The 16,533-nt window shown below is 41.2% G+C and overlaps 1 protein-coding gene across 1 annotated transcript in view; it reads left to right on the plus strand.

Moving 5' to 3' along the window:
* The window catches only part of MAN1C1 (mannosidase alpha class 1C member 1), a 69,283-nt gene that overhangs the window by 16,760 nt on the left and 35,990 nt on the right, over nt 1-16,533 (plus strand). The window contains exon 3 of the mRNA XM_049820901.1: nt 6,449-6,545. Within this exon, the coding sequence (XP_049676858.1) occupies nt 6,449-6,545 (97 nt within the window). The remainder of the gene's footprint in view (nt 1-6,448; nt 6,546-16,533) is intronic.

The raw sequence follows: 16,533 nt of genomic DNA on the forward strand, positions 1-16,533 counted from the left end.
TTCTCGCTGCCATATTAAGTCATCACTGACGCCAGGTGCACGTAGACAGGCGTTGAGTTTTGACCCTGAATCTGCCACTGCCATCTCGTGGAAAATGACTCTGGGTCTGCAAGATCACTAGGTGAAAGAATGTCGAGCACAAATTCACCAAGTGAACTCAGTCCCACACTGTTTAATACACTTTGGTTATTTGTCATGCCTAGTGCTCTTAGAAGAACAGAATGAGGTCTGTGTTGTAAATGGATAAGCTGAGGCACACAGTAGTGGAAGTTGCCCGGCAGGTGTATGAGAAGGGTCAGGAACAGAAAGCTGTTGGAGTCAAAGAGATTGTGTTCAGTTGATTTTGCCAGGGCTTTCATTTTGTGGTTATAGACTCAGGTTTTACTGAGAGTCACCCCTTTACCATCAGTTGAAAGAAGAATGATACTTTATTTAAAGTTAGAGAAATGGGGTGATGTTAGATTAACACTTACCAAGGTGAGACTCTGTAATGTTTATCAGTTGTTTGAAGGCCTATTAAATGAAAATCTCTGCAAGTCACTTAATGTTTTATTCAAAGACGGAAGCTAACATGGATGCTATAAAACAAGCAGGTTAGCTAGCATGTCTCTAAATTGCTCAAGTTCCTGTTGGGATCTATTGAATTTACTGTAATCTTTAATTATAAAATGTAATTACTTTAGAATGGATTATCAATGTTGGTGTCTGTTTCTGTGGGTTGCTTGGTAACGTCTTTCATGTGCTGAAGCACTATCTGTTCTGCGAGTTACAGGCTTTTAAACCCGTAAAGTAAAAGCCTGTGGATATTAGTGTCTGCCTAAATGGAACCTTTCAATCAACTGGCATTAACACGCAGCTTTTTTGTTATTATTTTGCTATTATGTAAAAACATTTCTAAGGATGATGTCCCAAAGAAGCAGCCTGAGAAGTTGCTCAGCTTTATATTAAAGATTTTCAAATAAATTCTAGCCTTTTCATAACATTCTGCCATGGTGTTTGTATGGATATTTATATCTCCATGTGATAATATTAGAAACAGCAATGGATAATAAACATGGTACTGTTTCGTTACCTTTCCCACAGTCAATCCTGAATTATACAAGTGTATGCAAGTCTGATTAGAAAAAAACCCCCATCCATTATTCCAAATATAAATGGCTTATCCTGATGTGTTCAGGCAGACTTTTTCTTCTGTCTGCAGGACTGACAGTAGGTTCCTCTTTTTCTCTGCATCTTGTCATCTGGCGAATTATTTTTTACACAGCTGGGGAAAATATATGGCATTATATTGCAGGTTAAAAATCCAAACTGGAACAGGGCTATTTTGGGGTAGCAAGAAGGTTAGAGATGGGAAAGAACAGGTCCTAGTTTTGAGACTGATATGACAACTAATCTTCCTCCAGCTGCAGAGAAAGGAAGAGAAACCTGTCTGGTAATTTGAGGTGGGAAAAACCAAGTAAAAAATACAATAGGGAAAGAAATATTGAAAATTACATGCCTTTTTTTTTTTTTTTTTCTTCTTCTCTTTTTTTCTTTTCGAAAACCCAAACCGGAAATTTCTTAGATAGCTTAATAGTTAAATATTTGAAGGGGAGTTGAAGAAAGGAGGCTAAAGAGCCACAAAAGTGGTTATCTTGTGAAGATAATGGCTTTGTGTAATGTTCCTTGGAAGTTCTTGAAAGGGTCTGATTGGTTGGTATATTTAGATTTCATCTTTTAAGCATTTACTAATTATCCCAGCCTAGATGGATAAAACTAATCAAATAGCTGTTTGGGAATGCTCTGCATTTTGAAATCTTCCCTGCTAACAAAAGGAGGGCAAGTGGCAGTGTGGGGGATTTTTTTCTTCTTTTTTAACTCTCATCTCTCTGCTTTTTGCAAGTACATAAACCCAGGGATTTTCAGTGGTTTAGTTATTACATATATTAAAGGACATCAGATTTGCACATCTCTTCAGAGTGAAAACACTTCCTTGGTCAGGTTTTTATTCTGAGCCCTGTTTCTTCATTATCTGGATCACAGAACTCACTAAACACCTTTTTGTTCTGAATTCTTCCCGACTGCCTTTCCACTGGAGTGTGATGTTCCATAACCTCAGGTTCCCTGAAAATCAGTAAAGTGGTGGCACTCTGAAAATCAAGACTGTAGTACAAATGGGTAGAAGCTGTAAATCCCAGCTGTTAAGTGTCTTCCATGTTACAGCCTGGGTGGGATCATAAAAGCACTGCCAGACCGAGGAGCTGTGGTGCCCTCCTGTAGTATGTCATGTAGCGTGTGCCAAGAGGAGGGGGTGTTATCAGCTTTGTTGATGCTTTTATTTACTGAGTGTGGAGTGGTGATTTTTATTGTGTGATTTGGCATATTTGATCTTAGAAAACATAAGAGTTCTTGTTAAGACGTGTCAAGAGCAAATGGAAATGAGAGAATGGGCAAAGCTGTGGTAGCCGAGTAGGTGCTGTTATGGTGTGCTTGTTAGGTCTAGCAGATGGAGAAGCTTGGGGTATCAGTGAAAACATTAAATACTTGTATGATTTTCTGCTGCAGTATTTGAAGGGACAAAAACATTTAGTGTTTGGCTCAGTATTTTAAAGGAGAGTACTTATAAAGCTGACTTCTAAATAAAAATATTTCCATTCATCAAATAAAAAATGCACTGAAAGCAGTTTTAAGCTAGGCTTGTTCTACACTGGTTTTGTGCAATCTAAATACTGCAGTGTTGTGAACCTGCAAAGACATAGTTGAAGACCCTGAACCAGCAAACAGCTCGGTGCCGGACTGCATTCAGTGCCTGGCTCTGTGTGGCTGCAGGCTGCTGCCCATATGAAATACACGTGGGCTTGAGAGCAAGATCTTTTTTGGGTTTGGATGGAGCAAAGCACAAGAAAAGGTAATGGCCTAAATGATGAAAGTGATAGTGTGGGTTTTCAGAATTCAGTTTAGTTACTTGTAGTTGATTTTCATATATAATTGTCTAGCTGGGTAGCTGAAAATCTAGAAAGTAAAAAGTGACTTACAGATTATAGAAAAGAAAGAGCAATCTGACAAATTCAATTGTAAAGTTGGAAGTCTCTGCTATAAATCAGCTGAAATCCAGGGTGATTAGAATTTCCGGGCCAAATAGATAATTGTCTATTAGATGGCAGATGGCATACTGGTAAGAACAAAATCTAAAATTACAGATCTATTTCCATAATTTTTGTGGTTCTGGTGCCATTTTTCAAATCTAAAATGGCATAATGTTAATGCTGACGTATTGTGATTTGTCATGACTAGAATGGCATCAAATATTCACTTCTAACCTTGGTGTCTCATCAGAAAGTGGACTTAAACACCTCACTATGCAAATTTCCATTTTGCACCTCTCAGTTACATCCTCTTGTGTTTCAGCTTGGCATTTGGAACCTCTGTCAGAGACAGCTTCTGAAAGCTCCATCTCAGTCCTCTGTACAGTATATAAATGTGGAGTCCCCACTTTTAGAAACTTGATGAATCTCTTTAGTGGTTTGAAAGTTGAACTGCTAAATTTGGATTGGAAAGACAGCTGCAGAAATCCAGAATGGGCAGAACGGCGCAGATGCTTTTGGCTTTTAAACTTTTCCAGTTGCTGCTTTTGGACCCATCATTAGAGAGAGGAAAGCTTGATCTTGGAAGAGGAAAGGGTACCACATTATGCATCTTTCCTCCCAAATATACAGGGTTTAAAAGCAGCGAGCAGAATTCTGTTCACGTAAAGGAAAACTGACAGCCCTTTAGTATGACGAGGGAGCATATCCAATCTCATCCATCCTCTGTCTGCCTGATTATCAGCTCAGGACAGAACACAGAAGGAGAGTTTAAGACACTGCAGCCAGCACAGCCTAAGAAATCATTTTGTAGTGGAACTTTCTGCAACACCGTGACAAATGCAGCTTAAATGGTTGAATAGGCAAATTAAGAATAAAAGTATTTATTCAAATAGCACTTGGGAGTCCTGTGTGAAGTAAGTCACTTTGGGGAGTCTGTCAGCAGGCCTCACGTAGTCCCTCCTTGTGTGAGAAGACAGAAGGAGAGGAGGAGATTTCCCTTGTAGGACATAAGTGGCTGTTGGAGGGAAACCCAGGGTAGTTTTCTTGCCTGTGATAGAGGTGTCGGCGAACTCTGGGTCCCAGTCATCTGCAGGAGTGTGGCAGAGATCTCGTATGCTTTGAAGAAGAAACATCGGACCTTCTGAAATAGAGGGGTTAAAAAAGTGGAGGGAAGGAAATAACTTTAGATTTCATACTCAACTTAAAATGAGGCTGATTCAGAATTACAACGTTAGGAGTTTTATGCAACTAAATAGAGTCATTTCCACATCCTCTCCATGTCTAGGCTCTCTGTGTGCCAGAAGGGTGGGTCCTCCTTTCTCAGCTCTGATTTAGAAGAGAAATGAACCGAATAGATTGCCTAGCTGTTTCCTTTCTAGTGCATGAGCCCTGTCGCTCACTGTGGGAAAGCTGTCTTTATGGAAACACCATCTTTCCTGCAGTAAACTTTAGGATCAAGCTCTGAGACATAAAAGCATTTGATTGGTACCATTAGAGAGAGTCAGGAGTTCTTCAAAGATTTGCCCTGTTACGTTCATGAAGAATGAGAACTTCCCATTTAGAATAATGCTGCCACTGAAGAAAAAACAGGGATCCAGTGAAAATAAAATGAGCACCCCAAGTCATATAATTGAGGCACGTCTGAGTGAATTTTGTGGAGGGTTTTCTTTTTTTCTTTTTTTTCTTTTTCTTTTTTCCCTGGTCATTATTTAGTTTCCTTGGAGCAGAGCACTCCAGTGACTAATTCATCCCACACTGAGTTTTTAAAACCCAAGTTGACTTTATTTGTTTGTCCAACATTCCTTCCTCTGGTGGTGTTGGAGTCTGAGTGTTATCAATCAGTTCAGCAAATGTTTATCCTTGTCCATATGACCAGCTCTCTGAAACTTTACTTTGGAAGCCTGATGTTTAAAAAGCAGGGGGGGGAAATCTGGTGATGTGGCTTTTTGTGTATGTGCGCTAATTAAGGAGGATACTGCCAGAGGCTTGCAATGTTGGGTTTGTGAAACACACAGCTGGAGGGAAGGACAAAAGTAGGAACTGAAATGACAGTAGGCATTTCAGACCAAAGTAACCTGCATATTCTGATCCTGAAATAGAGCAGTAAATGCTGTTGCAGACACTAGACAGGGGCACTCTGTGGAGGAATGATTTGTTTTAAACTGTCATTTTCTCTCAAATGTCTTGTTTGAGTGAAGCATTTTAGAAGACTCTTATCTTTGTTGAGTGGCAGTGGAGAATATTGTCGATTCTCTGAAGCTGCTTTCTTCCCCTTTGTTATCCGACTTTTTTCCAGGGATTGAATCAAAGAATGTACAGGTCACTGTGATGCTGGGGCTGAAACTGCTCAGAGCCAAGCTGTGTGGATTATAAAAGGGGGCTTTATTTAAGGCACTCCTTAGAAGCTGACAAGTCCTAGTCTCTCCTAGCTGAAGAGAGGATATTTGTAGGTTTAATTTTTCCTACTAGCTGGAGCCAAAGGGGCAGGAGGACAGAAAAAGCTGTGGTGGTGTGTGTGTATTGGAACTTGCACAAACATGCTGCCTTGCAGTCCTCAGGGAAAGGTTAATGTGCTGAGCCCAGGCAGGACAGTTTAAATGTCCCAAAAGGAATTGTTTGAGTTGGAATGGGCTTCTCAGAAATCACCCTGCAGGACTCTCTTAAGAAAGCACTTTTGAGTTTTGTTAGGAAGATATCAAAATGTCATGGATTTCCCCTTTCTCCTTTATGATTGTATTCTGTTAATTAATAGAAAGCAAATTTCTGTGCAGTCCTTAAACAAAGACCAATTTCTTCCTTTGCTCACCACAGTATTAAGTGCATTGTACACCTCCGTGGTGCTGCTTTGCCAAAGTTCTATGTGTAACTGCTGCAAGGCGGGCAGATGGTGGGTGGTTTTGCAGTTTGATCAAGTTTCTTTATCACTATCATAAAGAAATGTGAAAACTCAGAAGGTAACGTCTCTATACTTAGGGATATATGAGTTTTGGCCTTGCATTTTTAGCCCATTTTAATTACTATTCTGAAATACTGATACTCCATGAAAAAGGTCAGAAATTCAGAGATGGAGACATCCTTCCAAAATTCCCACTTGGTTTGCACAGCCCAGGGGAAACGTGGCATCTCAGTGTGTTGGATACTGTGGTACTTCTGATATGTGCCAGTCCCAAGTTCTGCACCAGGAGCGATGAGTTTGAGACTTTAGCAAACTGCTGAATGCAGCCCCATTCGTAAGTGTTCAGTGCAAATTAAGGTTCTATAATTAATGGGCCATTGGTTGCTGGATTTAGCAGTGAATGGGAAACTCCCATTCGTTCCCAGAGCTGAAGTTCAGAAAACTTTCGGTTCTGTTAAGCACTTTCATTCAATTTTTCTTTTTACAGATGATGAAATTCGCTTGGGATAACTACAAACAATATGCACTTGGAAAAAATGAACTGCGACCGTTGACTAAGAACGGCCACATTGGTAACATGTTTGGTGAGTTCTGAATCAATTTTAGTGCAATTTTGTTGAATTTTTTTAAGGTCATGTCATGTCCATGTCAGTTCCTTTCTCTGCAGTGCAGTGAGGTATCTGTAACAGCTTTGATCTCTTTCCATTCTTATGAAAAAAGATTTTCAACACAGGTCCTAGGGGTTACCTACCCATACCCCATTACTGGGAATCTCATTCCTAGAGGCATCTCTCAATGCCCAGCCTGTATCACCTCTGCGTACAGATCTAGCACCAAACGTGTTTGATTGCAGTGCTAAAACCAACCAGTGTCTTTATTAAAACATGAAATCAGTCCAAACCTGACGGTGCTATTTGTCTAAGCTTGTAGACGTCAGGGCATGACCAAACTGAGCATTTTCTCTCTCATTGCTCCACTGTTGAGCAAGATGTGAATTCCATGAAATATTGAGTGGGTAAATCAATATTAAAGGCTCTTTATACTGTCTGCTTACTGGCTTGTATAATTTTACTCTTTAGCAGATTACCTTTTTTTATGTGAGCCACTTACATAATTTCAGTGCTATTCCCCTGCTCATTCTGGTGGGATACTTGTTGACTTTTTGGGATATAAATTGTCTTTTTTTCTTCATTTGCACTCAGAGCATTTCACTGCTCTGCTCACTCTGCCCTAGCTTGGCCTTGCCTGCACAGGTTGTGCCGTGGTGAGAAGGCCAGCAGAATCTGCTTTAGCAGCCCTTTCCCACCTGTCCTTGGGGAATACTTGCTGTACATACAAAGGTTTCTTGGCTTCTTTCCACAAGAGTCTGTTTTGCAGAGATTATGTCCCAGAGTCCCTCACCCAGATTAGGGTGGAATAGGGTTCCTTAGTGGGCAAATTATCTGCAAGCTTTATTTCCTCAGGGCAAAAGGATTGGACTAATAACAGTTTGAAGAAATGCTCCCATTCCTGGTTTTGCACTTTCCAGGTGTCCCAGTCCTTCTTTACATCAGGTACATGACATGGGTGTGATCTTTCAGACCATAGATGTGGAGATCTGTTGCTTTGTGTGGAGACTGAGTACAGCCTCCTACGCAGGCCTCATTATCCTTGGAGAGCTGTGAGATGTGTGTGGAAGTAAAGGTTTGAAGGTGGAAATAGCGTCACGTGTATTCTAGGATGGCCAAAACCTTGAAGAGCAGCAGCCCTGTTTGGCTTCTGGATTGCAAGGGCTGGTGGCCCTGATGGAGATGGCAGAGGAAGGGCTGGCTTTTAGTTTAGCCACAGCATGGGGAGAAACCTTGGTGTTACGCTTGTGGTGCCACCGTCAAGTCCTTTTATTGCCCCAAATAAGGCACTTGTCTCTTTAGTTCCTGCAGAAGTACCAGGAGAGTTAACTGACATCTGGTTGTGCAATACTGTAAGTTGCATGTAAGCTGTGTTAACGATTGCTGGGGTATCTGGAGGAAGCAGTTTTGGCAATGTGCCTCATACTAGCACAAGCTGTATATGACCAGCCACTGCTCTTGCCCAGTCTCGCTTTGTCAGGAGCAGTGATTTAAGTTTGTCCATCCTTTGTCTTCCTCTTTCAATGCCCCAAGGATACCCAGGTTTCTTACTTGAGAATTTTCATTAACTTCAGCACTAAGTTAAGCATTTTGCAACTTTTCCATTCTGGCAAGCCTGTCAAAATTCCTCAAGGAGCATGCCTGTAAACAGACAAAAATATTGAAAGCTTTTAAATGCATTTATCATGCTAAAACAATTGGCAGTACTTATGCTAGTTTGTAGTGTGCCTGTGAGCACTCTCAAGGAAAATGCTTTGGAGCACAAGGATTTGCAGACAATTGCAGAAAGGAAGCTACATGGTACATTTCAGCCTCTTAATAGGCTTTTCCTCCTTTTAACTGTGGCTGGTAAAGAACGGAAGCATTAGGCAATACGTTGCTGCAGCCCTCTATCCCTCTTGTCTTCAGAGACTTTTAGAAATTAGGACAGGGCACTGTTTGTCGTCTTTTTTATTGCCCATTCCCCCTCCTGTCACATCATGCATCTTTTTATTCCAAACTACAGATGTAATGGAGGCAAATCGGATATTCTCCAGGCTGGAGGTGTCAATATTAAGCTGAGATTTCTCTGCAGCTGCTTCCATGTGGGAGGGAAGGAACCTCTTTGGGGCTATTTTCAAGTGTGTTTGTGTGCATAAGAAGCAATCAAGTTCTTGAAGGGTGATACATTTTCCTGCTGTGGATGCAATGCTCACTTGTAGCCTAGCCTTCAGTTTAGCAGCCTCACCCTGGGGGAAGCGGGGGAGCTGCTCTTTATCAAATACTCTCTCTAATCAAAGTAGAAATACAAAATAAATGTTCACCTTCTGCTCCTACATAGCATTCTGCTTCTCTTAACAGCCGAGAGCTAGCATCCCTCCCCAATGTCTGCCTTGATGTCAGGAAAATCACAGGCAGAAAAATTCCTGTATCTCCACCCTAGTTAATTTCCGTTCTCCTCTGCCTTGGAAGGTGGCAGCTCGCATCTGGGAGAGTATGTGTACAGTTTCTGTACTTCTTCATACCCAGAGGTCAGACTTGCCCACTACCCAAGTAAGTGCTAGGCTGCTACATACACTGGAAGACAGTGCTCCCACTCACTTGGCCTTGGATCTGGTGACTTGGTCTTACATTCCTACTTGTGACTGATGCTCTCCAAATCCTACTCCTAGGGCATCAATTTCATCAAGATTCTCCCATGTTCTGGACATAGCTTATTTGTACAAAAGTCTTCTGATTGCTGTCATTTATAATCATTGCAACTTGAAAGCCCTTTCCTTAAACCCAACAGCTGTGGTTCTTTCCTAAGCATTATTTATTCATCTGTGATGCTTGTGATAAGATGTGCCATGCTAAACATCCCATCCCATGCCCTCCAGAGGGGTAAACATGTTTTAGTCTTGCAGCCATTTCAGATGTGTGATGATTTCCCTGGGAATTATGCCATGGAAAAGGGCAAAGCACACTACTAGAGTGGAAGGATGATTAGAATGTTAGAATAAAAGCTGCACCACAAGGTTCCAGTGTGAGTGACTGCAGAATTGCAGGGTTTTCAGAATTATCTGCAAAATTTTTCTCTACACTTAAGCTAACTCAAGGAAGACCTGAAGAGTATCTGGCCACTGTTAGAATTGGGCCCAAAACATGCTTCTTTAGAACTATTTAAGAAAAATGGCACAGCTGGGCTTGTGGCTAAGGGTGAAGACTAGAGATCTGCAGGTACGTATTCTGTTCCCAGTGCTGATCTAGTTATTTTAACCCTTCTTACCCCAGCATCTCAGCATTCATTCCTGTCTTTGGTGTTGTGAGCATTAAATTAATTGATGTTTGCAAAGCATGTTGAATTCCTTGGAGTGAGGCTGCTGGAGAGGGCAACCATATGATGTAGCGCAGCACTTGAAATGCACCTGTCACTGTGATATCCAGCATTAGATAGCTGAATTATTATTCTGCCCGCTCCCTGGGTCTGTCATAGCCACTTATTTTTCTGACAAAATGTTTTTAAAATCCTGTTAGCTTTACAGAGTTTCTCTAGCTATGGGAGAGTGAGCTGGCATCTATTTCTGCTCATGCATCAGCTGAATTGTCAGTTACGTTTTGATTGCAGTCTTTTAACAATGATAAGGTAAGAAGCCTGATTTTCAGATATCTCTTGAAGTGTGCAGTGCTGGCAGCAGAAGAATTCTTCTTTGACTTATAACCTGAGCCAATTTGCTCTGAAATCAGTGACAGCAAGTAAATATGGAACCTTGCTGTGCTGTTAGACAGTCATTTTTCACCACCTAACTGCACATTAGTATATTAATTTTAGTATAAAAATAACAAACCTTAACTAGGTTTCCCCCCTTTTTTTCCTGTCTCCCCACTTGAAATCACGCCTAAAATTATGAATTGCTTGCCACAGCCATTGCTTCTCTCAGCATATGCTGAATTTGTGCATCTTTGTGAGGGTCTGTAGCTTTATCTGATGTGAATCCATGTGACAACTGTCACGTCTAGGACACAGCCAGGTCACCAGAACTGGATGGCAAAGATCTGACAGCAGCTGTATCTGAAAGATGTAAGGTGTTTAGACTTCATCTTTGTGTAGGGCCCTCTGTGTTGTTCAATGTTTGATTGCTTGGTGACAGAATACACAGGGCTATCTGTGCAGGCAGGGTAACAGTTCTTGGAAGATCAGTGGCTGCTTAGACTGTGTTTGTATACTCAGCTCAGACTTTGGCCTGAACTGTCCTGACTGTTTTGAAGACAGGAGGTCATTGGTCTCAGCTGCCTGGAAATTGTGCTATTTTGGCTCTCCAGGATAAAAAAGGGATTTGAAGTGACTGGGGAAGAAAAGTAGTGAATATATACGGAGAGGCCTCTAGAAGGTACCAAGCTGACTGTCCTGAGATTCAGAAACCTTCAGTTTTTTTCTCCCTGGCAAATGCAGTGCAATCTTACCAGACTTACTCACTGCACTGTGACACTGTGACCTGCCCAGTGTCTGATCTGGATGGAGATTCAAGTAACATCTCTCCACTGGACTTACACCACCAAGCTTCTTTCACAGGAACTTTTAACAGCAGCTAGAGTGCTCTTTGATCACCACCTCAGGTGCTGGGCCCAATTGGACACAAAAGGCTCCACGTCCCAGAGTCAGTCCCTTCAAACATCCAGTCTTGACTGTTGAGCCAGACATTTTCCAAATAGCTGCTTCCTTCATCAGTGATTTAGCTAGGAAACCATGAAGCAGGCAGGAAGTGTGCCCACCTCAATTAGAAACAACAGGAGTTGATGTATGAATATTTAACATGGGAAAAGTAATTAGATGAAAATACTAATTTAGCAACATTCTAACTACCAGAAGAGAAATGGTAACCTCCAATTGTGCAATCATTTGGTACAGCTTTTCTGTTCTGCCTGTGAGTCTCTTTCCCTGTGATCACAAAATTACAAAACCCTAGAGTGTCCTTTTATGTGATTAAAATAGTAATAACAACAACAATAATACTAATAATAATAATAATTGCTCTCTGAATTTGTATGCTAAATTATTCCTGCTGCCTATTGCACATGACATTAGATGGTTGGCTCCATGGGCTGCTTTAAAGAGAAAAATATATTGTAATGAAGATGTTGCTGGAACACTGTTGCTCCCTGGCATCATCATCTTTTTCTTATGTATAATGTTACACAGTTTAATATTATTTTCAGGAAGGGCATTTTGAGTTGACGTTGGCTTTTGCTGTCACGGAAATCTGTAGCAACAAACTTATTTCCTGTCAGCAGGAAGCAGTGAATCAGGATATCCTCCAAATATCAAACTCATTGGAGATTGGTTGTGTGATTCATGTTAGAGCTGACATTTATCCCTGTTATGGGGTTTTTTCCCCTGCTTTCCACCTGCCAAAGATCATTCCTTCCAGACACCAAGGTTGTCATTAATACTGCAGGAGATCTGTTCCCACTCTGCTTTCACCTTGGGTCATGCTGAGAATGGTGGCTTCCTTTAAATGTGCTGTTTCAAGCATTAGCTCAAACATCAGGGCTCCACTGAACCCTAAACCTCACACAGAGAGATTTAAGCTTATTACAGTGGCTCAGCTGATAGGTGAGTAACTTGTCAGCCTGAAATACTCATTTTAAAAGTTTAAACAGAAAAAAAACTATTAGTGTCTCATATAGTGGCCTAGGGCCTTCTTCAAACACCTTTGCTATCAAAGCCCTTATTCTGGGCCTGAGCTAGACCTGATCAGCTCCATTGTGGCAGGAGTTCTTGAAAAAAAATTATTTGAACCGAATAGATTAATCTCCCCTCAACTGAGATCTACATCTTGCAAAACAAAAAGCAAACTCAGAAAATTCAGTGGAGAACAGCCTTGGCCTAAGATGCAAAGCACAGATGCACGTTCCAGTGTCTCTCTGTGTTCAGCCCTTTAGATAGGACAGCTGCAAAGATTGGACAGCAAGGGTTCGGTCTGAGCCTGTCTTTAGCAGGAAACCGGGCAAACTTCACATTATCTCAGTGTAAAAGCATTAATCATCCCAGGCTTCCTCATGAGTTTCATGAACTTTCCATTGACCCTGAACAGTTTTGAGCTTAATGAGGCCTAAAAGTAGGAGAGTGTCTTGGGATTTGTCAGAACTGCTTTGCACAGCAAAATGGAGGAGAAGGAAACAAAAAAAAATTTAGAAAAACAGCCATTAAAGTAGCAAATAAAAGCAGAAAAAGAAAGAAAATGTTGTTGAGATATTGTGACTAGAGAGCATTCTTTGAGACCTGTTTTCAAGATGCTGAGGAGTAGAACATACAGCGGTGTGGAGGAAGCAAGCCACGCGTGAGCAGCCCCGTTACCATGTAGACAGGGGAACAGTCCAGGCTATAACTATTTTTTTCCCCTTTTTTCAGACTCTGGGGACTGTATTTCAAAATACAGTGAACTAGTCTTTAAGCTTTTTTCTTCTTTTTTTATTTTATTTTTTTTTAATCACCCCGTTATGGATGTTGTTTGTGCCTCATTCCGGACACTAATTATGCGGAAATAATTGTCTAATCTTCAGAGATATTGAGCGTGTGATTAAAAGGCATCCAACTGAGAGTGGGTGTAGTTGGACTGCTCACCAATTCTTCTCTGGATTACGGAGGCGTTGTGGCAACTCCACAGCAAAAGCTGAGTTGGAGGTTTGGCACTTCTAACTGGCTTGAACTAACATCCAGCATCCACTCCAAGGATCTTAATGGCACCCCTCTGTGTCGACTTGATGACAACACAGAATATACAGAGTTGAATACCAACCCTGAAGCTCCTGACTACACAAATACCTCTGCTTTGGTCAGAATTATATCTTCTAGAAATGCTGAGGGCCATTTGTCTTCTAGCCACCATTTGCAATCAGATGCTTTATGTTATTGCTGCTGCAAACACAAACCCACCTGCAGACATGCACTACCAGAAACCATGTAAAAAGGCAGAGCAAGTTAAGAACATTTTAAAAGTGTACTTTTAGCTATGCCTTTTTATGTTGGAAGTATCCTGAGACTTCTGGTTTTCCTATCTTTATCCCTCTGTATTTAGCTTTTTCCTTGTTTATTCAGAAGAGATGGGTAGCTATAAACTGTGTAGCACAAAGCCCACTTATCTTCTTTGTTTTTAATTCACTCCTTTTCCACTCTTGAAACTTCTGAAGAGATTAGGCAGGTTCAGAACTGGCTTTGCTGTGTTAGATTTTACATTTAGAACTTAACTGCATTATCATATCCCTTTTTGCGCTACTGCTGAAGTTTCTTGCCGCCTTCATTATATATCTCATTGGATATTCATCTGGATTAGTGTTAGATTTTGACATTTTTCTATTCACCTTCAGGAGATCGCATTTCAAATGGTTCCTGCTACAGAATTTCCTTTTCTATAATTTCTCCAGGTACTTGTTTCCGATTTTTTTTTTTTTTTTCCCATCTCTGCTGCCTTTTGGGACAAGAGGAGTCTCTTATCTCACTTAATCAGTAGGTTTAACATCATCCCATAGGATGTCAACTTTCAGATTTGTCACTGGTTTCAAGGTTGGATCTGTGTGTTCAGAATATTGTGGTAGGCATTTGTCATTTGAAGACCTTTATACTTTTAAAAAATACTCTCTTTTAGCCTCTCAGGATTGTTCTTGTCTCTAGAGAGAATTTTTTGGAAGTTCAAGAAAATCCCTTAGCCTTTGCTTGAGGCATCAGTGTGAAAAATGGGGAGGATTTTTTTGGACTTAGTAAAATTGTTCATCCTTCTTCTGATGTTTTATTCTCAAAAAATCTACTGCACCCTAATACACTTTGTATGCAGCTCCCAAAAGAAAAAAGGAGAAAAAACTCAGTGCAGGAAAATGAAGGTGTTTCAAGAGAAAGTTCTAAAGGCAGAGGTTGTTTCCATACCAATTTCAATATACCCATAATATCCTTGCTCTGATACAAACATGCAATTAAGAACACCTAAGTTACGCCTATTTCTCACCACAGTGCTTCTATCTGAATACACGATTACATAGGGATATCATTTCTTCACAGAGCTGGAGGATGGGAAAGCACAAATTATGCAAATACTAAAGTGTAGTGTGGTCCAAGATGACAGCATTCGTTGTGATGGTCTTCGCAGCAGCCTTGATTTGTCTGTCTCTCATCTTAATTTTCAAACTCAAATCTGTGCTGTGTTCTGCAAGCAAGAGCAGATAATTCAGAAACAAAGAAACTGAGGATCAAATTTTTCCCATACGTGAGAGCAGAGAGCTTTCATTGACTTCACTGAGGCCTTCTTCAGGCATCTGGAAGTGGAAGTTGCCTTCAGGCATTAAAATTAACACCTTTTGACTAGGCTAGAACATTCCTTCTCTCTTGGCAGGCTGCATCCTGGTTGCTGTGGGAACCAGCATTTTTAATTTCCTGACTTCTGTGTACATCCAAAATTGTAACTGTGATGTACTCTGTCACTAAGGTAGCTTTGGGGGTTTGCAGGGAATCGAGCCATCAGAAAGCATTTTACGTAGCACTTCCTTTCCTCAGAATCACTTTGGTGCATCTCCAAGGGGCATCTTCATGGGGCTTTTTGGAGACCTGCAATTCTCATTCACCTGAGTGAGTAACCAGAATAAAAAAGGAGCAGTGAGAGGTCATTTAGTCCTTCCCTTCTTAAGCCATCCCTAAGCTACCCCATGTTGGAAAGTCATCTCGGGCATTCTGCTTCAGTGCTTTACAGTTTTAAAGCTTGTACTGGTGTCTGACCTCACTCTCCTGTGGAAAGTTAAGCTGTGACTTCTTGGCCTCTCCCTGTGGATGTGGAGAATGGTTTACCATCTTACTCTTTGCAGCATCTCTTTGTGTCTTTGCAAAATGTTGCCAAGTTCCCTTCAGTCTTCTCCCCTGAAGGCTGAGCAACCCCAGACCTTTCCAGCTTTATTGTAGGTCACATGCTATGGCCTCCTTCTCAGTGCTGTTGCTCCCCTCTGAAGTCTCCAGATGAGCCAAATGTTTCTTGAAGTGAACTCTCTGTCCTGGCTGAAGGGTTGCCAGCGCAGAGTGGAGTGCAAGAGCCCTTTCATGTCTTGCATGTGACACATGCTATTTACCCATCCTGGGGTGGGGGTTTGCTCCTTTTTGCAACATTACAACATTGTTGATTTGAGCTGAATTTGTGATCTCGGTATCATTTTCCGCAGAGTGCTGTCTAACCATTTATTCCTTATGCTTCGTGGTTCGTTTTTCTTCCCTCAGGGTGAAATACATTGTATGTCCTTATTGAATTGCATCCTGGTTATTTCAGACTATTTTCCCAATTTGCTAAGATTATTTTGATATCTAATCCTGTCAAGCAACGTACTGGAGAGCATTTGGAGTCTTTCAGCCAGGGTCTTGTTGGTGTGACTTTTAACAATACAGGAGAGGAAAGGAAGAATATGGACAGATGGTTCCAAGTGATGGAGTTACCATGGCTTAATGTGTTCCTACTCATCAGCTGAGACATGGTAATGGACCATTTGCATTCTCCTGACCCACTGCATTCACAAATAAAACGTATTTAGATTCTTTCATTGTTGATTATTAGGCATCTTAGCTCAGCTCGTGAGCAGTAACTTGAGTGGATTGATAGCAGGTGTCCAGGCCCAGCTCCTACATTCTGTTGCATACCAAACAGCATAATTAATCCCATTAACTTTATTTTGAGGCAAAGGGTAGTTTCATTCCTGTATCTCTGAATTCTGCTCTCAAACCTGGGCTTGTGTTAAGGACCAGATCATTTCTGTGAACACGCTATGGGAGGTGATGTTTGCTTGTCTGGACTGTAGATAAAACCACGTCAGGGATGAGCAGTTTTATAACCCAAAGTAGAATGCACTGTCTGTTCTGCAAAGCCCCTTCAGAGTGTATCTTATCTGCTGAGGGAAAAATGCCACCTAGAGTTACAAGCTGCATCTCTCTCCTGTGCTGTCATAACACATCTGCCACAGCCACTTTTAGGGAAGTGTG

The sequence above is a fragment of the Accipiter gentilis genome, chromosome 17, assembly GCF_929443795.1.
Source record: "Accipiter gentilis chromosome 17, bAccGen1.1, whole genome shotgun sequence".
Taxonomy (NCBI): domain Eukaryota; kingdom Metazoa; phylum Chordata; class Aves; order Accipitriformes; family Accipitridae; genus Astur; species Astur gentilis.